The sequence below is a fragment of the Bos grunniens genome, chromosome 12 (genome assembly GCF_055505025.1).
Source record: "Bos grunniens cultivar Pamir isolate PY7600 chromosome 12, Bosgru_T2T1.0, whole genome shotgun sequence".
Classification (NCBI taxonomy): Eukaryota; Metazoa; Chordata; class Mammalia; order Artiodactyla; family Bovidae; genus Bos; species Bos grunniens.
Window position 1 is genome coordinate 33,463,594 of NC_141176.1, and position 23,981 is coordinate 33,487,574.

The window sequence follows — 23,981 nt, forward strand, 5'->3', positions numbered from 1 at the left end:
CCCCAAATAAAGTCTTTTACTGCTTCCATTGTTTTCCCATCTATTTGCCACGAAGTGATGGGACTGGATGTCATGATCTTTGTTTTTTGAGTGTTGAGTTTTAAGCCAGCTTTTTCACTCTCCTCTTTCACTTTCATCAAGAGGCTCTTTAGTTCCTCTTCGCTTTCTTCCATAAAGGTGGTGTCATCTGCATATCTGAGGTTATTGATATTTCTCCAGCAATCTTGATTCCAACTTGTGCTTCATTCAGCCTGGCATTTCGCATGATGGTACTCTGCCTGTAAGTTAAATAAGCAGGGTGACCATATACAACCTTGATGTACTCCTTTCCCGATTTGGAACCAGTCTGTTGTTCCATGTCCAGTTCTAACTGTTGCTTCTTGACCTGCATACAGATTTCTCAGGAGGCAGGTAAGGTGGTCTGGTATTCCCATCTCTTTAAGAATTTTTCAGACTGTTGTGATCCACACTGTCAAAGGCTTTGTTGTTGACTTAAAGTCAACGGTTCACAACCTGTTGCTGTGGGTACAAGACAGCATTTATATGGAGGATATCACTGAGCAATGAAAGCATCAGGAGATTCAGTTGTTCTAATGTAGGTGGATTTACTAGCATGGCCCCAGGATTTTCATCTTATACTTTTTCTTGAGAATATATGACAGATTTTGCTTTTAATTGTGATTTTTAAAATTCATGCTTCTGTGTTTTCTCTCCTGGCTTAAAAGGTTAATGTTGGTGACATTGTGAAGGCCACCAATGGGCAGTTCCTTCCTGCAGACATGGTCCTGATTTCTTCCAGGTTAGTTATGTTAGTGGGCATTTAAGGAACTTTTGTTATGAAATAGAAATTAAACAAAACAAAACAAAAAAACAAAGGCCTTTTCTTCTTTCAGCCTTTCACCATCCCTTTATACTGGAGACCAGTGATTGCAAACATTTTCTGTAAAAGGACACATGGCAAATATCTTCAGCTTTGTGGGCCGTGCAATCTCTGTTGTAGCTACTCAGCTCTTTTTCTGTACTATCAGAAACAACCAAAGGCAAAGTATAAACAAATAGAATGATTGTGTCCCAGTAAAACTTTATTTATGAAAATAAGCAGGGGCCAGGTTTAGCGTTTGGGTCATAGATTGATGATTAATATTCTATACTTTTATGATCTTTTCTTTCATTTCCCTGGACATATTTTCTTCTATTCTGATTCTTAGGTTAATTCTATCTCTTCTACAGTTTCTATAGATATTCAACAAATCTAAAATATTTTACACTTATTATCTTATTTTATTCTCATGTAATAAAAGGATATATTTTACAATAGAAACAAAAATGATAGGGTACTTAAGAACAGATCTGAGAAAACATATGCGAGTGCTTAATGGAAGACCTAAATGTATGGAGAAATATATCATGTTCTTGGATAGGAAGATTCAATTTTATAAAGATGTCAGTTTCTGCCAGACTGATCTAAAAGCTTACTGCCATTCCAACCAAAATCTCAAACATATTTTAATGGGAATCGATGAGCTGATTATAAATACCTAATTTGTACCTGTGGGATTTGAGCTTGTGCAGGTGATTGAATGATGACTTTCAATGCCATTGAGAGAAGAATCATTATACTTCCCAAGAGAGGGCAAGATGCTCTGCCATGCAGGGTCAAAGGGGAGGCATTGAATTTGGTCAGGAGGCAGAAATGAGAGAGAGAGGAAGCCAAAGTCAGAGCCTTTAGTGAGATTTCTGGAGGAAAGTCAGGGCAGGACAGAGTGAACCATTTAGGACTGCTTAAGTTCTTATGGCAGAAAGTGAAGAGGAACTAAAAAACCTCTGGATGAAGGTGAATGAGGAGAGTGAAAAAGTTGGCTTAAAACTCAACATTCAGAAAACGAAGATCATGGCCTCTGGTCCCATCACTTCATGGGAAATAGATGGGGAAATAGTGGAAACAGTGTCAGACTTTATTTTTCTGGGCTCCAAAACCACTGCAGATGGTGACTGCAGCCATGAAATTAAAAGACGCTTACTCCTTGGAAGGAAAGTTATGACCAACCTAGATAGCATATTGAAAAGCAGAGACATTACTTTGCCAACAAAGGTTCATCTAGTCAAGGCTATGGTTTTTCCAGTGGTCATGTATGGATGTGAGAGTTGGACTGTGAAGAAAGCTGAGCGCCAAAGAATTGATGCTTTTGAACTGTGGTGTTGGAGAAGACTCTTGAGAGTCCCTTGGACTGCAAGGAGATCCAACCAGTCCATTCTGAAGGGGATCAGCCCTGGGATTTCTTTGGAAGGAATGATGCTAAAGCTGAAACTCCAGTACTTTTGCCACCTCATGCAAAGAGTTGACTCATTGGAAAAGACTCTGATGCTGGGAGGGATTGGGGGCAGGAGGAGAAGGGGATGACAGAGGATGAGATGGCTGGATAGCATCACTGACTCGATGGACGTGAGTCTGAGTGAACTCCAGGAGTTGGTGATGGACAGGGAGGCCTGGCGTGCTGTGATTCATGGGGTTGCAAAGAGTCGGACACGACTGAGCGACTGAACTGAACTGAAGCTCTAATACTTTGGCCACTTGATGCTAAGAGCCAACTCATTGGAAAAGACCCTGATTCTGGGAAAGATTGAGGGCAGGATGAGAAGGGGTCAACAGAGGATGAGCTGGTTGGATGGCATCATCGACTCAATGGACATGAGTTTGAGCAAACTCCAGGAAATAGTGAAGGACAGGGAAGCCTGGCCTGCTGCAGTCCAGAGTCATGAAAAGTTGGACTGGAACTAGCAACTGAACAGCAAAACAGTCTTGGCTTATTCTGCTGGGCTCTGGGCTATAGGTCTCCTGTTTCCGGGTACCAGGCCCTGGGATGATTTAGGGCACAAGTGTGTGAAAGTTAGATAAAGTAGGTGTTTAGGGAGCATAGACTCAGGATTGGTTGGTTTGCACATGACGGCACACTCCTGGTAGAGCCCTACTCTGTCTCTAAGGATCAATTGCCCTTGAGAGTTGCAGTCTCTCTCCAGCCAACATGATTTGTAAGATGTCAAGACATCATAAGATATAGAAATTCAAAGACAGTGTTAATAGAAATGTATTTGGAAGAGCAAAGGGCTGACAACAGTCAAGGCACTTATGAATAGGAATAAAGACTCAGACAGAGAGAGCAAACTCAAAGCAGGGGAAGAAGAGGGTAGGATAAATTGAGAGAGGAGCTTGAAATATATACTTAACCATGGGGCTTCCCAAGTGGCATTAGCAGTAAAGAACCCACCTGCCAATGCAGGAGACGTAAGAGATGTGGGTTTGTTCCCTGTATCGGGAAGATCCCTTGCAGAAGGAAATGGCAACCCACTCCAGTGTTCTTGCCTGGAGAATGCCATAGACAGAGGAACCTGGCAGGCTATAGTCCATAGGGTTACAAAGAGTCAGACATGACTGAAGCAACTTAGCACACATGTGTAAAATAGATAGGTAATGGGAAGTTGCTCTGTAACACAGGGAGCTCAGCTTGGTGCTCTGTGACAACCTAAAGGGGGTGAGATGGGTTGGTGGGAGGCAGGTTCAAGGGGGAGGGGACATGTGTATACCTGTGGCTGATGCATGTTGATGTATGGAAGAAATCAATGCAACATTGTAAAACAATTATCCTCCAATTAAAAATAAATTTAGAAAAGAATAATTTGAGGGTAGTTGTCTGACTTCACTTAAAGAGATGATTTTCAATTTGTAGCAGTTTAGATGGGTTAATATTGGCACAGGAACACAAAAACTAGAATCATGGGAGGTAATACAGAATCCAGAAACACATCTGTACGTGTTGGAGCTTTGATGTGCGACAGTGGTGGCACTCTGCTTCAGTGGTAACAGGAGTTAGAGTTAGTTGCTCAGTCATGTCTGACTCTTTTGTGACCCCATGGACTGTAGTCTGCCAGGCTCCTCTGTCCATGGAATTCTCCAGGCAGTAGTACTGGAATGGGTTGTCATGCCCTCCTCCAGGGGATCTTCCCAACTCAGGGATCGATCCCAGGACTCCTGCACTGCAGGCAGATTATTTACCATCTGAACCACCAGGGAAGTCAGTGGTAACAGGACGGGCTGTTAAATAGTAATGTTTTGGAACTGGTTACCCACACAGCAAAAAGTGAAATTCCTTTCTACACGGAAACCAACCGTAGGGAATTCCCTGACGGCCCAGTGATTAGGACTCTTGGGCTTGTAGGATCAGACTGCTGAAATCCACTGGCAAGGTGGTGGTTGTGGTCCTTTCTGTTCTAAAGAATCCTTACTGATGTAGACCATATTTCATGGTTACAGTTATTGGGAAATTAATTTGTTTGAGAGATTTTGATTCAATATCATTCGTTTTATTTTTTTTTAGTGAACCTCAGGCAACATGTTTTGTTGCAACATCTAATCTGGATGGAGAGACGAATCTAAAAATACGGCAGGTAAAGACACCTTGATTTACCTATTTGGCTGCACCTGGTCCAAGCTGCGGCACCTGAACTCTTAGTTGCGGCACATGGGATCTAGTTCCCTGACTGGGGATGGAAACTGTGCCCCCTGCATTGGGAGCCCAGAGTCTCAGACACTGGACCACCAGGGAAGTCCTGAGATGTCTTTCTAATTCCTAACTTTATACTTGAGTCCACAGTGTCAAGTTTTGCCATGTACAAAACTTACTTTTTTTTCATGATGAAAATGGTCTCACCACTAATAAATGGATGTAATTTATCCTCATGAGATATTTAGAAGGTTCTTTCAAAAGAATAAGCAAGAACTACATGAATGTGTCACTCACTACTGCAAGAAAAATCATAGTGTATAAAATTCAGGTCATAAAGGATGACACACCTTTATGCATTTTGTTTTGAGTTTGATATTTCTGCTGGTGATTTGATGATAAAACTGTCCTGACTAAATATAACTAGATCAAAGTGTGTTACTCACTCAGTCATGTCCAACTGTTTGGCACCCTGTGGACTGTAGCCTACCAGGGTCCTCTGTCCATGGAGTTCTCCAGGCAAGAATACTGGAGTGGGTAAGCAATTCCCTTCTCCAGGGGATCTTCCCAACCCAGGGACTGAACCCAGGTCTCCTGCATTGCAGGCAGATTCTTTACTGGCTAAGCCACCAGGGAAGTTGTCCATAACCAGATTAAAAGGGAATATAAATGAACACTGGGTGATCTTATATACCATTGCTTTTAAAACTACCATTTGAACTTTAGATTAGCATGTGATTATGAGTGGGCAGGAGAAGGCAATAGCACCCCACTCCAGTACTCTTGCCTGGAAAACCCCATGGATGGAGGAGCCTGGTGGGCTGCAGTCCATGGGGTCGCAAAGAGTCGGACACGACTGAGCAACTTCCCTTTCACCTTTCACTTTCATGCATTGGAGAAGGAAATGGCAACCCACTCCAGTGTTCTTGCCTGGAGAATCCCAGGGATGGGGCAATCTGGTGGGCCTCTGTCTATGGGGTCACACAGAGTCGGACACGACTGAAGAGACTTAGCAGCAGCAGCAGTAGCATGAGTGGGCAGAAGCAGTGTTCAATTATCTTTTCAGTAATGGAAAAAAGGGCATTGATCTTTGCTCTGTTAGTTTGCTTAAGTAAGGAAGTCCCTGGTTTTATATTTGATTATTTGCATGTCTGTTGCTATCTTTACTGCAAACTTTAATTTGATTTGAAAATAGAAAACGGGTTTAGAATTTGTTAAATCTATCATCTTTGTAAAAGTAATTGAGAAAATGAGTTTATTTTGCCTCCGTCACTTTCCAAATCCCACCTTTGTCTTCAGTGCTAATCATAGTAATAGTTTTGTACCTACCTGATTTTTTAAAAATTCAATTACAGACTTCTGTTTCTGGGAAGATGGAGTAGACGTTGTTTTACCTATTTTTTCCTGCCAAGTACAACTAAAGACTTTGGCTTTTATATAAAAAACAAACATAAGACTCTGAAAAACTGAGAGAAGAAGCCAGATAGCAGGACCTTGCGACCCTGGGAACAATGTGATGGCGAATTCCCTGTTCTTTCTTTGGCCTCATTTATCTCAGGGTTCACATAGTCAAAGCTGTGGTTTTCCCAGTAGTCACACACGGATGTGATGGTTGCATAATAATGAAAGTTGAGCACTGAAGAATTGATGCTTTTGAACTATGGTGTTAGAGAAGAATGTTCAGAGACCTTTGGACAGCAAGGAGATCAAACCAGTCAATCTTAAAGGAAATGAACCCTGAATATTCATTGGAAGGACAGATGCTGAAGCTTCAATACTTTGGCCACCTGGTGCAAAGAGCTGACTCATTGAAAAGACCCTGATGCTGGGAAAGATTGAAGGCAAAAGGAGAAGAGGGTGGCATAGGATGAGGTGGTTAGATAGCACCACCAACTCAATAGACATGAATTTGAGCAAACTCCAGGAGATAGGAAAGATATTCCTTCCAATGAACATTCAGGGTTCATTTCCTTTAGGATTAGGAGACCATGTGGACAGTAGTAACAAGGCATTGCAACCCATTTAAGCCAGGAAGGTGTTGTTGAAGGTCTACAGGGTGATCAGGGCTCTCACCCTTGCCCAGCTATAACTGACCACCCCCCCACCCCAACTTGGACATCAAAAGAGGTAAATTTGCAACTTGTATGCTTATCCCCCATCATACAGTAATGAGACAGCACTTTCATGCCCTGTCAGAGAGGTGCCAGAGGAAGCCAGCTAAGGTTTAAATGATGTCTAGTATCTCGGAGAAGGCAATGGCACCCCACTCCAGTACTCCTGCCTGGAAAATCCCATGGACAAAGGAGCCTGGTAGGCTGCAGTCCATGGGGTCGCTACGAGTCGGATACGACTGAGCGACTTCACTTTCACTTTTCACTTTCATGTATTGGAGAAGGAAATGGCAACCCACTCCAGTGTTCTTGCCTGGAGAATCCCAGGGACCGGGGAGCCTGGTGGGCTGCCGTCTATGGGGTCACACAGAGTTGGACACGACTGCAGTGACTTAGCAGCAGCAGCAGTATCTCGTAACATAATACATGTAACAGGCAAGCTGTCTGGTTTCAGTCAAAATTTATTCATCATACCCCAAACCAGAAGGATCTCAAACTCAATGAAAAATGACAACCCATGATGCTAATACCAAAATAACAAAAAATGTAAGCATTATCTGACAGAGACACTACAAGGGACATTAGAAAAAAGGCTTTCATGAGCAATGACAAAAATGCTTGAAACAAAAGTCTCAGCAAAAAAACAGTCTCAGCAAGGAAATTTGGAAATTTAAAAACTTAAAAATACAATAACTAACCCCCCTTCCCCCACAGACACACACAAAGCAACCCCCAAAGCAACCCACCAACCAAATGAAAAAAGCTCAGGGGTTGGGCTCAACAGCAGAATGTAAGGGCTGGAGAAAAGAATCTGTGAATTGAAAGATAACACAATAGAAACTACCTAATTTAAACAACAAAGAAAGAAGATGAAAAAAAAAATGAACACAGATGTATTTGTTCTTGTTGGGGGCTTTCCTAGTGGCTCATACAGTGAAGAATCTGCTGCAATGCAGGAGACCTGACTCAGTCCCTGGTTGGGAAAGATCCCCTCGAGAAGGGATGGCTACCCACTCCAGTATTCTTGCCTGGAGAATTCCATAGACAGAGGAACCTGGTGGGCTACAGTCCATGGGGTCACAAAGAGTTGAACACAACTGAGTGACTAACACTTTCATTACACTTTTCATTCTGTTCTCTTTCTGATTTAAAGAATTTCTTCATGCACTTTCAGTACATAAGAATAGGTATATCAATTGTATGTGTTGCAAATGTCTTCTTCAAGTTGGTAACTAGCTTTCAGACTTTATTTAAGGTACCTTTGAACGGAAGTTCATCCCAAACTGTTTCAATGTAGGTCCTTGAGTGTCAAAACTTTTAATACTTTGTATGCATGCCTGAGAATATTTGTACTAAACTTTCAAATTTATTTGAAATTAGAAAGTTGTAACATTCTAGATTCAAAGGTCTCTTAATTAAGTACTTAAAAATAAAATCCTCTGTCTTTAAGTATTTCCTATTGTTAGACTAATGACAATTTGATTCCAAATTCTTTTGGAGGTGATCTGCCTTTTCTCTCTGCAAGGCTGAGATCATCTCATTGGAATGAGGCATTTTCTCAGTGAGTGATTCTCAAAGTGTGATCCTTGGACCAGCAGCGTCACCATCCTGTTAGAGTTGTTATTAATGCAAGTTTTGGTGCCTTACCCCAGACCCACTGAATAAAAAAACTCTGGGGGCACAGCCCTGCAATCTGTACTTTAACATGACTCTAGGTGAGTCTGATGCACACATAAGTTTGGAATCATTGTTCTAGATCCTTGCTAGTCAGAGTGTGAGCCACAGTTGAGCATCATCAGTTGTAGGCATAAATCTATCAAATACTATATGGTGTTTGATTGTGATAATTATAATTTCACTTCAAGGCGATGGAAACTAAACTTCATACCTCTTTTGATCTCACTAAAATTATTTGCAAAATGTTGGTATGGCAAAGCCTTCTAGCAAAGTTTATGTTAGTGTTTGATATAATTTTTTTTTTTGTTTGGTAAGTGCAATACATTTTCAGACACTGACTTTCATAATATCCTTTTATTAGCCATTATGGCAACCCTCTCCAATATTCTTGCCTGGGAAATCCCATGGACAGAGGAGCCTGGTGGGCTACCGTCCATGGCATCGCAAAGAGTTGGACATGACTGAGCGACAGAACGACAACAACGAAACATTGAACTTTGCCATGAAAATTCTGTTTTCATTTTTTCCTGTGATTTTATTTTGTAGGCTTTATCAGAAACAGCTACCATGAAAACAGAAAAGCAATTGTCAAACCTATCTGGAAAAATAAAATGTGAAGAACCTAATTTTCATTTCAACAGTTTTGCAGGAACTTTATACCTAAATGAGAAAAGGTATCATTTTTTTTTCCTTCTCAAACATTTTTTTGTCCACTTAATCTTCCCTGACAATTACTTTTATAGTCACTCTAAGTGTAAAGAATGTTTTACTCTCTAAAATTTTTAACCTACATATCTTTGGAATGATGAGAAATGGATAACAAAGCAATTTTTTCCTGTGCTGTTTTAGAAATAGATACTTTCTTTGAAGACACATTTGTTTTTATTGCTATTTGTCCAGAAAGTTGAACTTGACAAAATAAATTTATATATATGGTGAAAGTCTAGGTTTGTTTACCTTGTGAAAAGAAAAAGTTCTGTGGTAATTTACTAATACTCTTTTTATTTTTTTTAGCCCTATTTCAATTGGGCCTGACCAGGTCTTGCTGAGAGGCACACAGCTTAAAAATACTGAGTGGATCCTGGGCATAGTCGTTTACACTGGATTTGAAACGAAATTCATGCAGGTAAATAATCTATGGTGACAAATAGCATTGCCCCAAGTCACAACATTTTGTGTTTTTAGGAACCCTAGGACTTTGGATTTTGAGATGATAGATCTGCTATGTGGATATGTTTCCTGTGAACTAGAGGCTGATGCTTCAAGAAGCGAGGTGGAAAACCATGGGCACACTTTCAGTCCATCCGTGATGTGGCCAAAGATGTTGTACTTTTTAACCATTGCAGTTTTTGACCTCCTTCACCATCAAACTGTAATTCACCTGTCTTGCTTGTTTTTGGTCCTTTTTGGTGTGTGGTTTCCTGCTATCATGCAGAATGCGGTCAAGTCACCCCTCAAGAGATCCAAGGTGGAGAAGGTGACCAACATGCAGATCCTGGTGTTGTTCCTGCTGCTCTTGGTCATGTCCTTGGTGAGCTGTGTGGGAGCCATATACTGGAAAGACAGATACAGAGCAGAGCCCTGGTACATCGGGAAGAGTGGTAAGTGTCAGAGCATGGGAGGAAAACGCCACTTTTGTAAGTTACTTCTCACGTTTTCATTTAAAAGGGACGGCTCTCGTTCTAACTGGAGGTTGGTCCTTTGCTTTATTTGTTTGTTTTCAGAAACTGAAGGTTAATGAGTTTTAGAAATAGAACATTTCCTTCTTAAGATTTTTTGGGAAAGATTACATGCCAGTGTCATGTAATCCTGGCATTCTGGAATGAAGCAGAGAGAGGGGGCAGACAGAGGCATGAGATGGAGTCAGATGGAGAAGGCCCACACCCTTGCATCTGTCGTGCAGTCACCAGAAGGGCTCGGACAAGGTGTTCACTTCCCTGAGCATTGCTTTCCTCCTTTGAAAGGGGACAGTAGCTGCCTCCTTCAGTCACTGCAGGGCTCTGTGTACAGTGAGTGGTGACAAGGAGCTCCGAGGGGACTCAGCAGCCAGAGTGGCCTTCTGTCAGTAAGAGGTTTAAAGGTGAACTTATAGGGATTTGGCATGAAAAGTTCAGCAGTTTTGATTCTGTCTTTCTGTGTTTTCAGGGCAAACCATCTTACAGCTTTCCACCTTTTCTAATCTGTCACCTGAGGATTCTGTGTTGCTCTAACTTGCCCTGAGAGGACCTGTTTGCGAGCATTTTACAACTTCCTTTGTGTTTAGTTAGAACTCCTTCCTCCCATAATTCAACTATGTAAATTTAATGTGTAAGTCTGAGATGCAAGTTGTCAGGAAGACAGTGCATATAGATCCTCTGAACAATTTCTAGATATTTTTAAGTAAAATATCTTTTACTTCTTTCCCTGGGTTTTAAAAAATCATTATAATAATTATCTCTTTAGCTTCAAATCTACAGTTGTTGTTGTTACTTTAGTCCCTAAGTCATGTCCGACTCTTTTGCAACTCCATGGACTATATAGCCCACCAGGCTCCTCTGTCCATGGGATTTCCCAGACAAGAATACTGGAAAGGGTTGTCATTTACTTCTCCAGGGGAATCTTCCTGCCCCAGGGATCAAACCTGGGTCTCTTGTATTGGCAGGCAGGTCCTTTACCACTGAGCCACCAGGGAAGCCCTCAAACCTACTGTTACATTAGATTAAAAAGTCCTCCTCATCAGCCCCTCCGTATCTTCTGTGTTTAGCAACGTCCTCTCTTCAATGCTTTGCTTACCGCCTTTTCTAAGACCTATTTTTGTGCCTCCAACTTTGTGTTTTGCTGCTACACACCTCACAGAGCTTGTCTTGCTGTAGTTCCTGACTCCTCCCACTTTCTCAAGCTACATCTGAGTTCTCTGAGGGCAGGATCTAAGTCTTGTTAGAACTTGTATCCCCATGCTTCTATGCACCCTGTTACATAGTTGATTGGTACTTAGCTAATATTTTAAAAACTATTTTATATCTGTGTCCACTTAATTATACTCTTAATAATAATTTCCATGGAGAAAAATTCCACAATTTTAAAAAGTAATAATGAGAACACAGATAAATAAAGATATCGCCTGAAGCTGCAACGTGGTTCCTCTAATTTTTCTTCCGCAGATTATGACTATCACAGCTTTGGGTTTGACCTTTTGGTGTTCATCATCTTGTACCACAATCTCATCCCTATTAGTCTGCTGGTCACTCTGGAAATTGTGAAGTACATTCAGGCCCTGTTTATAAACTGGGTGAGTAGTAAATTCAGGAAATTAAGACAGTTCTCTCTTGGGTTATGGCTTTGGTTTTGAGAATCAGTGTGACTGAGTCCTTGTGGTGGGGCCAGTGCAGCTGACAGGCCAAGAGCCAAGGCTGACTCAGCAGTGCCTTGGACGCCTTTGACTCGCTCTTGAGGACACTTTTTCCCTATATATATATTTTCCAGACAATCAGAAATATTTAAGAGATAGAGGCTTAGTAGCAAGTGTAGAGAAACAGTCCACTGTTAAAACTTAAGATACTCACAAAGGAGAGTCCAATAGACTTACAATAGATTTACAGAGCTTGGCAAGCATGACAGAAACAATGGCATTTCAGCATTCCTTCAAATTAAGAAAAATATTTCTTAGGTGACAACCATGTATTGACTGAAGTTGATACTTTGTCAGCTGTGACTGAACAGATTTTTAAATCTGTGTGTAGGGTTGTCACTTTTAGTTTTTTTTTTTGTCTTCATATTGTTCTTTTTTCATTGGAGTATAGTTGATTTATAATATTGTGTTAGTTTCAGGCATATGGCACACAGTAATTCATAGTAGTTTGCATTTGCTGATCTGTATTATTATTTTTTTTAACTTGAGGACAGTTGCTTTACACTGTTGTGTTGGTTTCTTCTTTGAAATAAAATTCTTTCTGGATGTCACCTTAACAGGATCCTCCCAATATGTTGATGAACTACCATCATTTGAATGGGAGTATTATTTTAGCAACCACAAAATTAGACAAAGGGCCCTCACATATGTTCTCATCTGATCTTTGCAGTAGCTCTGAGTAGTGCTGGGAGGGAGGTCCCTGTTACTACCCTTATCTGATAGACGTAGTAACTGAGACACACTTAAGGCCACACAGCGTGCCTAAGGCACAGCCAGGATTGAAAGCCGCATCTATGGCTTTGCTTCTCCTGAATCGACTCTGCCAACCCGTGTGTAAAACTAGCATATATGTGTCCCAAACCAAGTATTCTGGACTCTCCACTGTGAATTCTTTATAAATGTCAAGCACATGAGAAGATCAGTGGCAGTATGGGCTTCCTGAAGAAGTTTTGAGCCTAGTTCTGTCTGTGTGGCTTGGCTATTTTGTTTCTTTCCTGCAGGATGAAGATATGCATTTTAAGGGAAGTAATGTCTATGCCATGGCCAGAACATCCAATCTTAATGAAGAGCTTGGGCAGGTGAGGGCCCCTCCAGGGCTGGGCAGTGTGACAGGAGCCCCGCAGGAGGTGGGTCTAGGGAGAGCGTGTGCAGAGCTGAAAGGCCAGATTTAGCCATGGGCTAGAGGTAATATGCGGCTTCCCCAGTGTCTTAGTGGTAAAGAATATGCCTGCAATGTAAGAGACCCAGGTTCAATCTCTGGGTCGGGAAGACCCCCTGCAGAAGGGCATGGCAACCCACTCCAGTATTCTTGCCTGGGAAATCCCATGGATAGAGGAGCCCGGCGGGCTATAGTCCATGGGGTCACAAAGAGTCGGACATGACTGAAGTGACTGAGCATGCACATAGATAATGTGACACCCTTGTGAAGCTTTAGAAATATAATTTGTTCCAATTCATAATATTGCCTAATGGGTTACAAGTAGAACACATCTGATACAGGTTATTATGTGCTTATGAAAGAGTGAAAGAGCTGGGGGGCAGGTAGGAAAAGCTACTGGGGGCTCCCAGGGCTTCAGGAACTTCCAGGGAGCCACAGGGACCCTGGAATCTGGGGGATGGCTGGGTTTCTGCTTCTTTAAGGCAGGTGACTCATAGGGGTGCATCCACAGGCTGCTGTGAAATTTCACACCGGCCAAATCCATGCATCTGCCCACAGCTCCCAGAAGGGAAGCAGTAGAGCTTCTGGATCTTCACTGAAAATGTCTTTCAATGGTGGAATCTAATCTGCAGACCAGAGAAACGTAGCCTTGGGCCTCTAGACCCTGCCTTAGAATAGACAGGCGGGAATGATGCCCAGTTACCAACAGACAGTTGTTGGTTGCCTTTTAGATGACAATGGCATCTTTACAAGTTTAAATGCAGTTTTAAAAACTCCCAAGATTATTTGTCAATTATACTATTCATATAATGAAGCTGAAAAAAAAGCAACAACTCTCACAGTTGTATAGAACTTGAAGGAAGAAAGACTTGTAATTGTTACTTTTTTCTATCTACTTTTTGTTCTGTCTCTATATATGTATTTACTAGATTATGATTTTCTACCTTTCAATTAAGTAAAGGCCACATATAAACCATGGTAAAAGGCAGAATTTTGAAGTTAAACATCATGAATGTGAATCCTGGTTTCATCATTTACCAGCATAGACAAAGATACTTCTGGAGAGGGAAATAGCAAGCTACTCCAGTATTCTTGCCTGGGAAATCCCATGGACAGAAGAGCCTGTGGGCTACAAAAATCCATGGGGTCGCGAAGAGCTGGACATGACTGAGCATGCATGGATGCACAGGCACCACAAGAAAAGAAAATTACAGGTCAATATCCCTTATAAACTCAGATGCAAAAATCATCAACAAAATATTAGCAGATCAAATTCAACATTAATAAAGGACCATACATCATGATTATTTATTCTAGGAATGCAAGACTGGTTCAGTATGCACAAATCAACCAATGTGATACACCCTTTTAACAAAATGAAGGATAAGAAATGTATGCAATAGATGCAGAAAAAGCATTTGACAGAATTCAACATCCATGTATCATAAACGTATCAATAAAGGGACTACAGAGGGAACATATTTCAACATAATAAAGGGTGTGTACAACAAGCTCACAGTTAAAAGTATACTCAGTGAAAACTGAAAAGGTTTTCCTCTAAGATCAAAAATAAAACAAGGATGCCTCCACTTATTAGGGTAGCATTAAAAAAATGCTGCTTTTATTCAACTTAGAATTGTAAATCCTAGCCATGGCAGTTAGGCAAGAAAAATAAATAAAAGGCACCCAAATCAGAAAGGAAGAATTAAAGCTGTCTCTTTTGACATATGACATGTTATGTATGAATGAAGTCACTCAGTCGTGCCCGACTCTTTGCAACCCCATGGACAGTAGCCTGCACCAAGCTCCTCCGTCCATGGGATTTTCAAGGCAAGAGTACTGGAGTGGGTTGCCATTTCCTTCTCCAGGGAATCTTCCCAACCCAGGGATTGAACCCAGGTCTCTGGCATTGTAGACAGATGCTTTACCTTCTGAGCCACCAGGGAAGTCCACTATGTTATGTATAGAAAACCCTAAAGACTGCACCAAAAACCTGTAAGCAATAATAAAAAAAGAACCCAGGAAAGTTGCATGATACAAAACCAATATACAGAAATAAGTTGTTTCTAAAAATAAAAATAAATGTTTCTGAAAGCAAAAGTGAAAATTTCTGCCATTTATTATCATTTCTGGTGACTTTACTTACACATAGCTGGCATCCATCTTGTCTATCCAAATAATGCAAAGATCTTAAAACTTTAAATCCACATTGCTTTGCAGTATTCATTGGACAGAAATGATCACCTACAAAATTTCCATTTGTCTTTAAAATGAGCATTATATTCATGATCATGATTAAAATGGTTTTGAGTCTGGTTTTCTTTTTCATCTGAGGTATACATATATTGGTATATCAATACCAATCTACCTACTTAATGTTTTCTAGGTACTTTTAATGAGATTTCTTATGTCAGGAAAATGAACTTGGACTTCTGAATTTCTTAGGTTTGACGACTTGAAGTTTACTTTGCATATTACTATAGAATTTCATCTCCAGTGTAAAACAAAGAGAAGAGTATGGCTTCTGAAAGAAGTAAATATTAAAGATAGAATTCTTATAGATTGAAATCCTTGTTTTCTAAAAATTCATATAATTTGAGGATTTAAAGAGAAAGAATGCCATCTTTGCTCTCTAAATACATTTTAGGTTATGTCATTTATTATGCTAAGTTTTTCTTCATTTGAAGTGAAGTGAAGTCACTCAGTCGTGGCTGACTCTTTGCAACCCCATGGACAGTAGCCTACCAGGCTCCGCCATCCATGGGACTTTCCAGGCAAGAATACTGGAGTGGGATGCCATTTATTATGTTAAGTTTTTCTTCATTTAGTTCAATTTAAAATGTATTTCTTCTTTGTGTAGGTGGAATACTTATTCTCTGATAAGACAGGAACCCTCACTTGCAATGTTATGACATTTAAGAAGTGCAGCATTGCGGGTATAACGTATGGGTAAGTGTTTTTATTGCCATACTCTGTTGAAAGTTCCCATTCTTTTTTCTTAACAAAATTAAGTAGCCTTCATTTACTCTAAAACTTATCTGAACTTCTAGTACTATAGCTATATCTGAATGAGATTGCAACTTAACATACCTTAAATGAAAACTTGGAGTGTTTTTATTTTCTAAAATACAGTTTACATCTACTTTTAAACATGATTGGAATTCCTAAAGAGTTTTATATTTATAACCTGTTCATCATATTTCCTCCCTCACTTTCTCTTAGAGATCTGTCAAGCAAAAGTGATGATGGTGCAAAAGGCTTAAGGTGACTAGACAACGTTCTGTCCTCCTTTGCCGGTGTTCCTTTTCCCCGGATGTTTTTTATCATGCTGGAACACTGACATGCAATCACACAGCCCCCATTGTTCAGACCCCCAGTGGCAGTTCTCAGGAAGCTCCCTTGTATGGATCTTTCCCATGTTTCAGAGAACCCAGATCTATTCTTCACTTTACTGTGTTGGTTGCAAATTCCTCTGCCTCAAAATCTATATACCTATACCATTTTCAACACAAGTTTAAGCGTTTTCTAACGCAGCGTGAGGTCTGGGAAGTTGTATAATTTGACGGGGCCCTGTGTGTTCAGTCATGTCTGACTCTGTGTGACCTCTAGACTGTAGCCCCACCAGGTTCCTATGTCCATGGCGGTTTTCCAGGCAAGAATTACTGGAGTGGGTTGCCATTCCCTTCTCCAGGGGATCTTCCCAACCCAAGGATCTACCCATGTCTCCTGAATCTCCTGCATTAGCAGGCTGTTTCTTTTACCATCGAGCCACCAGGGAATTATAATTTGACAGAACACTGAATATTTACTAGTTGTAAGTGTGATTTAGGGAAAACAGAAGATGGGGCTATATTTCATTGGGTCAGTGTGATTGCTGACTGGTACTACCAGGAACTTATAGTTAAAATGAATCTTATCTGTTCTTCTTCAGTCAGTCTCCTTGCTTCATCTCAGACGCCTACGAATTCAATGACCCAGCATTATTGCAGAACTTTGAGAATGATCATGTAAGTCTGCTATTTTCCCTCTATGTTGACAGGGTATTGCGATATAACTTTCAAACATACATATATTTTCCTAAAAGGAAAAGAGAGAGAGTCTTGAAAAGTTCTTGGTATTAAAATAGTAAGCAAGGGATTTAACATGATAAGTATGAGCTATGCCTTGACTTTGGAGAAGGCGATGGCACCCCACTCCAGTACTCTTGCCTGGAAAATCCCATGGACAGAGGAGCCTGGTAGGCTGCAGTCCATGGGGTTGCTCAGAGTCGGACAGGACTGAGTGACTTCACTTTCACTTTTCACCTTCATGCACTGGAGAAGGAAATGGCAACCCACTCCAGTATTCTTGCCTGGAGAATCCCAGGGATGGCGGAGCCTGGTGGGCTGCCGTCTATGGGGTCGCACAGAGTCGGACATGACTGAAGCGACTTAGCAGCAGCAGCATGCCTTGACTTGAGTGTGAATGAATTCAGACGTTATATAGGAATATTGTACTATGTAGCAATCTGTAAAATCCTATCTCTATCTGCTTTTAAACTCTTTTGGTTCTATAGCATGCAATCAATATCTTCACTTATCTATTTTAAGATATTGATCTAGCTGATGGGAAATCTTGATCTTTTTTTTTTTTCAATTTTATTTTATTTTTTTCAATTTTATTTTATTTTTAAACTTTACAAAATTGTATTAGTTTTGCCAAATATCGAAATGAATCCGCCACAGGTATACATGTGTTCCCCATTCTGAACCCTCCTCCCTCCTCCCTCCCCATACCCTCCCTCTGTGTCTTCCCAGTGCACCAGCCCCAAGCATCCAGTATCGTGCATCGAACCTGGACTAGTGACTCGTTTCATACATGATATTATACATGTTTCAATGTCATTCTCCCAAATCTTCCCACTCTCTCCCTCTCCCACAGAATCCATAAGACTGTTCTATACATCAGTGTCTCTTTTGCTGTCTCATATACAGGGTTATTGTTACCATCTTTCTAAATTCCATATATATGCGTTAGTATACTGTATTGGTGTTTTTCTTTCTGGCTTACTTCACTCTGTATAATAGGCTCCAGTTTCATCCACCTCATTAGAACTGATTCAAATGTATTCTTTTTAATGGCTGAGTAATACTCCAGTGTGTATATGTACCATAGCTTTCTTATCCATTCATCTGCTGATGGACATCTAGGTTGCTTCCATGTCCTGGCTATTATAAACAGTGCTGCGATGAACATTGGGGTACACGTGTCTCTTTCAATTCTGGTTTCCTCAGTGTGTATGCCCAGCAGTGGGATTGCTGGATCATAAATTCGAACCCAAAACAATCAAGTAAATGGTAACGGGATCATACTTATCAGTAATTACCTTAAACGTAAATGGGTTGAATGCCCCCACCATAAGACAAAGACTGGCTGAATGGATACAAAAACAAGACCCCTACATATGTTGTCTACAAGAGACCCACCTCAAAACAGGGAACGCATACAGACTGAAAGTGAAGGGCTGGAAAAAGATTTTCCATGCAAATAGGGACCAAAAGAAAGCAGGAGTAGCAATACTCATATCAGATAAAATAGACTTTAAAACGAAATCTTGATCTTCTTAAAAATAAAAGTGATCTTTGGGACTTCCCCAGTAGACTAGTGGTTAAGATTCTGCCTTCCAACACAGGGAGCATGGGTTCAACCCCTGGTCAGGGAATTAAGATCCCAAATGCCTTGGGGAGCAGCCAAAAATTAAAATAAATAAAAGTGATCTTTAAAATGTAAAACCTGTACATGTTCTTCCTTTGCTTAAGACCCTTCTGAGGACTGGTACCACATTTAAGTAGAATCCTGACTTACTACTGTGGTCCTCTCTCTGTCTCCAACCTCATTCTGTGTCATTGACCCCTACACTCAAGATGCAGGAGCCACATTTATCTTGAAGCTCCACTAATGATGAATCTGTGTCCTGATTTTGGGTCCTGGGAAAGTGCTACAACCTTTGGTGTGTGCCACCACACATGTGAACACAGACCCACAACTAACCTTTCCATTTAGGTCTTAATTTAAACATCTAAATATGCTTTTTTCCCCTTATCAGTTCAGTTCAGTTTAGTAAGTCAGTTGTGTCCGACTCTTTACAACCCCATGGACAGCAGCATGCCAGGCTTCCCTGACCATCACCAACTCCCAGAGCTTACTCAAATTCATGTATATTGAGTCGGTGATGCCATCCAACCATCTCATCCTCTCTCATCCCCTTCTCCTCCCACCTTCAATCTTTTCCAGCATCAGGGTCCTTTCCAATGAGTTAGTTCTTTGCATCTGGTGGCCAAAGTATTGGAGTGTCAGCTTCAGCATCAGTCCTTCTGGTGAATATTCAGGACTGATTTCCTTTAGGATTGACTGGTTTGATCTCCTTGTAGTCCAAGGGACTCTCAAGAATCTTCTCCAACACCACAGTTCAAAAGCATCATTTGGTGCCCAGCTTTCTTTATAGTCCAACTCTCACATCCATACATGACTACTGGAAAAACCATAGCTTTGACTAGACGGACCTTTGTTGGCAAAGTAATGTCTGCAAAGCAAATTCTGCTTTTTAATATGCTGTCTAGGTTGGTCATAGCTTTTCTTCCCAGGAGCAAGCATCTTTTAATTTCATGGCTGCAGTCACCATCTGCAGTGATTTTGGAGCCCCCAAAATAAAGTCTCTCACTGTTTCCATTGTTTTCCCATCTATTTGCCATGAAGTGATGGGACCGGATGCCATTATCTTAGTTTTCTGAATGTTGAGTTTTAAGCCAGCTTTTCACTCTCTTCTTTCACTTTCATCAAGGAGTCTTTAGTTCTTCTTTGCTTTCTGCCATAAGCGTGGTGTCATCTGCATATCTGTTATTGTTATTTCTCCCGGCAATCTTGATTCCAGCTTGTGCTTCATCCAGCCCAGCATTTCGCATGGTGTACTCAGCATCACCTCCCTAAAATAGGCCCCTGACTTCCCTATCACACCCCTTCCTTGTTTCTTCCAGCTTTGTGAACACCTGTGTCCCCAAGGAGAACAAACGTCCCTAGACAGCAGGGTCTTCCTGTTCCCTGTGGTCGCCCCAGCCCTCGCCTCTCCCCCTGACTCAGCCTCCACTCCACAAACACATTCTGAATGTGTGGTATGGTTTCTAGCCAGTGCCTTACTCTGTATGGACCTGAAGCGAAATCTCACTTGGTATATATATATATATATATATATATATATATATATATATGCAGATTATGTAGGACTTTTGAGTTGAGGGCCAGGTTGGAAGAGACTCATTAGCTGTGTTCCTTTCTTACAGCCCACGAAAGAGTATATAAAGGAATTTCTTACCCTGTTGTGTGTGTGCCACACTGTTGTTCCAGAGAGAGAGGGAAACAACATAAACTACCAGGCCTCCTCTCCAGGTAGGTGCTGTGTGCCCGTGAACGCCTGGCAGGCGATGAGCCCACAGAGGAAGGGGAGCCATCACGGATCCCCAGTTGTGCCTGCCTTTCTCCTTCCCTGAAATTCTTACCTGTTTGGGGCATTCGTACACAGCTCTGAGCCACTTTGAAGCTCTGGGGCTCCCACTCTCCACATACCCCATACACCCCCAAAGTGCCCAGAAGGCTGGCAGGGTGTGGTCTTGGAGCAGGGGCTTAGAAGCAGGTTACAGTCAGTAAGCAGGCACAGGGCAGGTTAAGGCCATGCAACATTTTATGGAAGTGCTACTAATGTTGTAGAGAACAGAGAAGACCTCAGTGAGCAGGAGGAAAGTGTTTCAATTCCAGGCTGGTGGATTAGTCCCACTGACCGAGGCCCTGCTTAACCAGATTTCCTCTACTGTCAACACTCTGTTACCTAGAAGCACTGATAAATGCATTTGGCTAGAAAACCCCAAGTTCTAAAGAATGACATGATATTTTACTGCTGGAGAAATCTGTATTAAATTAAATATAATGTTAATACACTTGCTCAATCTCCATTAATACAGGCCTTTTATTGACAGATGAAGCAGCTTTAGTGAAAGGAGCCAAGAAACTTGGCTTTGTTTTCACTACAAGGATGCCGAACTCGGTCACCATAGAAGCTGTGAGTAATACTTGATATACTTTCTAGCGGTTTACATGCACCTGCTCATCCAGAGACACACGTGTACAATTTTTCTAATCATGCTGATTTTAGATTGGAGAGGTGTTTCAATCTTAATCTGTTGCTATAGGAAGCACTTTTGTTAATACTGTCCAGGTTGCAAACAGTATTCTTACCAGAGGAGGGCACTGTCATCTCATCAGACTTGCAGGAAAGCTTTATTTTGAAAAAGATATGTATTTGGAGGGTGAAACTTGTTCATGATTGGGAGAGTGAGTGACTTTGTGAGACAAATACTTTTTTCCTAAGGTAAGAATATGTTGTCTTATTTTCCTGTAGATGGGAGAAGAACTCACATTTGAAATTCTTAATGTACTGGAATTTTCTAGGTAAGCTATCTTTTTGATCTGTATGTGAATTTTCCAGGGCTCTTCTTTGACTATTCAACTGAGATTTGGCTGTAAATGAAAACCTAATAACAGAATCCTGAAATTCTAGTTAGCTTCTATACACCCTTGCATCTCAGTTCAGTTCTTGCTTCTCTAGGCCTCATTATAATAATTGTTTTAATTGGAATACTCTTCTCTGAGGCTTGCTGCTGCTGCTAAGTCGCTTCAGTCGTGTCCAACTCTGTGCGACCCCATAGACGGAAGGCCACCAGGCTCCCCTGTCCCTGGGATTCTCCAGACAAGAACACTGGAGTGGGTTGCCATTTCCTTCTCCAATGCATGAAAGTGAAAAGTGAAAGGGAAGTCACTCAGTCGTGTCCGACTCTTAGCGACCCCATGGACTACAGCCTACCAGGCTCCCCATCCATGGGGTTTTCCAGGCAAGAGTACTGGAGTGGGGTGCCATTGCCTTCTCCATCTCTGAGGCTTAAGCATTTCAATTTTACCAGGATTTTCTTCTCCCCGAAGGATATCCTCCTCCTCTCTTTTGGCCATCATTTCTATGAACCTCTTACTTCTCTTCCAATCTTGGACATCTTTTTCTTGATCAGTATTATTCCTGAGGGAAAATAAAGTTCTTTTTTTTGAAAGAGCTTGAAAACATGGAGGAATAATGACTGAGAGCCCAGCTGGTCTGTGGGACATGTTCAGAACTGTGCTCTGAGGCCCACGGTGACCATACCACGTGGAGGACTTGCAGTTGGGGCTCAGTTTAAATGACCTTCCCAATGTCTATAAGTAAATATGTGGCAGAATCAGGTTTGAAATTCAGGTCTACTGGTTCCAAAGTCCTTGGTACTGTCAACCAATCTGTGCCTCCAGAGGTGAAAGAAAACTTGCTGTTTGGTTGTTAAGCCGCATCCAACTTGTTATGACCCCATGGACTGCAGCACAGCTGGGTTCCCTGTCCTTCACTGTCTCCTGGAGTTTGCTTAAATTCAAAGAAAAGTTAAAGAATTTTTTAAAAAATGTATTTTCATCTCCACGGTGTGCATTGCAATGTATAAAGCTAAAAATATTTTTCTGGAACACTGTTCAAGGAGTAAGGTGGCCTTGATGACCGCCTGTTTGTGCGGCCTCTGCTCCAGTCATGTTGAGGGCGATAAAGAATATTGAAGAGTATGACTTGATGGGGACTGTGGTGCTCCAGGAGGTGGCGGTTTACCTCTGGGGCCTGGGAGCCTGTGCCGGGAGGTGGGGTTTGGGCTGGTGACTGAACGGTGGAAGGAGAGTTAAGAGTGGGCGAATGACCTGGTGAGGGGGAAGGACTGTCTTGGCCAGTTTACCGTGACCGTGTGTGGAGGACAGAGGTGAGAGGAGACCTTCAAGCCGATTTGGGCTCCTAAATCAGGAACAAAAGCAGTGAGTTTAGGTTCTATGATAGCTATAACACACACACACACACACACACACACAATCCAGAGGGTTTTGAGACGGAACTATACATTCAAAAGATTCTGGCATCTACCGAGCCAGCAATTTAACATCTCTGTGCAGGAAAACGGGGCCAGAAAGGTCTAGTTGATGAAGATGGTGTGAGGACTGAAAAACACACAGGACCAGGCCTGCTTTCACCTCCTCTCATCAGTTTTTAATCATTATATTAAACGCATTACACGTATATAAAGTTTGTGTATTTTAAGTAATATACGTGTTGTATAATGCTGCTGCTGCTAAGTTGGGTCAGTCGTGTCCGACTCTGTGCGACTCCATAGATGGCAGCCTGTACATGTGTATATATAATACATAAAGATGTTACATTATATATACATCATGTGCTATATTATAATAGTACATATTAATCTAATATATCCTAATATAATCTATTGTATATACTTGTGTCAGTAAATTCCCAAGGAAGAAAAGAATAGTAGTAGGCAAAGGTGGAGATTTATAATCAGAATCTCAGTTAAAGGAAGTCTATAAAGAAGGAAGAAGAGGAGGCTGGCAATAAACGTGCCAGCCTTTTCAGCCATAAGCAGCTGAGGATTCTAACAATTAGAGTTCTTTTGACTTTGAGTTTTTGCTTGAGTGGTAGCTCCATATACTGAGGAAAGCAGAAACTAACAATGTTCTCGATATTGTTTTAGTAATAGAAAGAGGATGTCTATAATTGTCCGAACTCCTGAAGGACGGCTCCGGCTCTACTGCAAAGGGGCTGTAAGTACTGGGATTCATTATTATGTAATGAATTTTAAAATGTCGTTACTTTGTATGTGCTGTTATCACTGGTGGTTGACAGCATTAGATTGGAAAGTCCGTCTCAAGGCCGTCAAACCCACTGAAATGCCACCAGAATTTTATTAAACTTTGATGTCAGTGAAAACGTGCCGTCACTCAGTTATTTTTTTGAGAACCAATGATTTGCAGTTTTGGCTACAAGTAATGCTCTTGTGACCATTTGTTTGCAACTCTCTCTATGCACATATAGTTTTATCTCTCACTGGTAAATATCAAGGAGTAAAATTATTGGATCACATGGGAGCTATATATCAACTTCTTAAGAAACCACCAAGTTGAAGTTACATTCTTACCAGCAGTTGTTGCCAACATTTGGCCTGGTTAGTCTTTTTAATTTTGCCGTTCTGATAGGTGTGTATCTCACTGTG

The 23,981-nt window shown here is 41.3% G+C and overlaps 1 protein-coding gene across 1 annotated transcript in view; it reads left to right on the plus strand.

The window, feature by feature from the left end:
* LOC147361650 (phospholipid-transporting ATPase IB-like) overlaps positions 1-23,981 on the plus strand; it is an 88,285-nt gene that overhangs the window by 13,806 nt on the left and 50,498 nt on the right. Inside the window, exons 6-19 of the mRNA XM_086329701.1 lie at positions 726-799; positions 4,374-4,443; positions 8,834-8,961; positions 9,302-9,413; positions 9,723-9,888; positions 11,428-11,555; positions 12,677-12,754; positions 15,695-15,783; positions 16,057-16,098; positions 16,766-16,841; positions 20,151-20,256; positions 20,841-20,923; positions 21,263-21,312; positions 23,463-23,532. Coding sequence (XP_086185827.1) covers positions 726-799; positions 4,374-4,443; positions 8,834-8,961; positions 9,302-9,413; positions 9,723-9,888; positions 11,428-11,555; positions 12,677-12,754; positions 15,695-15,783; positions 16,057-16,098; positions 16,766-16,841; positions 20,151-20,256; positions 20,841-20,923; positions 21,263-21,312; positions 23,463-23,532 — 1,272 coding nt within the window. The remainder of the gene's footprint in view (positions 1-725; positions 800-4,373; positions 4,444-8,833; positions 8,962-9,301; positions 9,414-9,722; positions 9,889-11,427; positions 11,556-12,676; positions 12,755-15,694; positions 15,784-16,056; positions 16,099-16,765; positions 16,842-20,150; positions 20,257-20,840; positions 20,924-21,262; positions 21,313-23,462; positions 23,533-23,981) is intronic.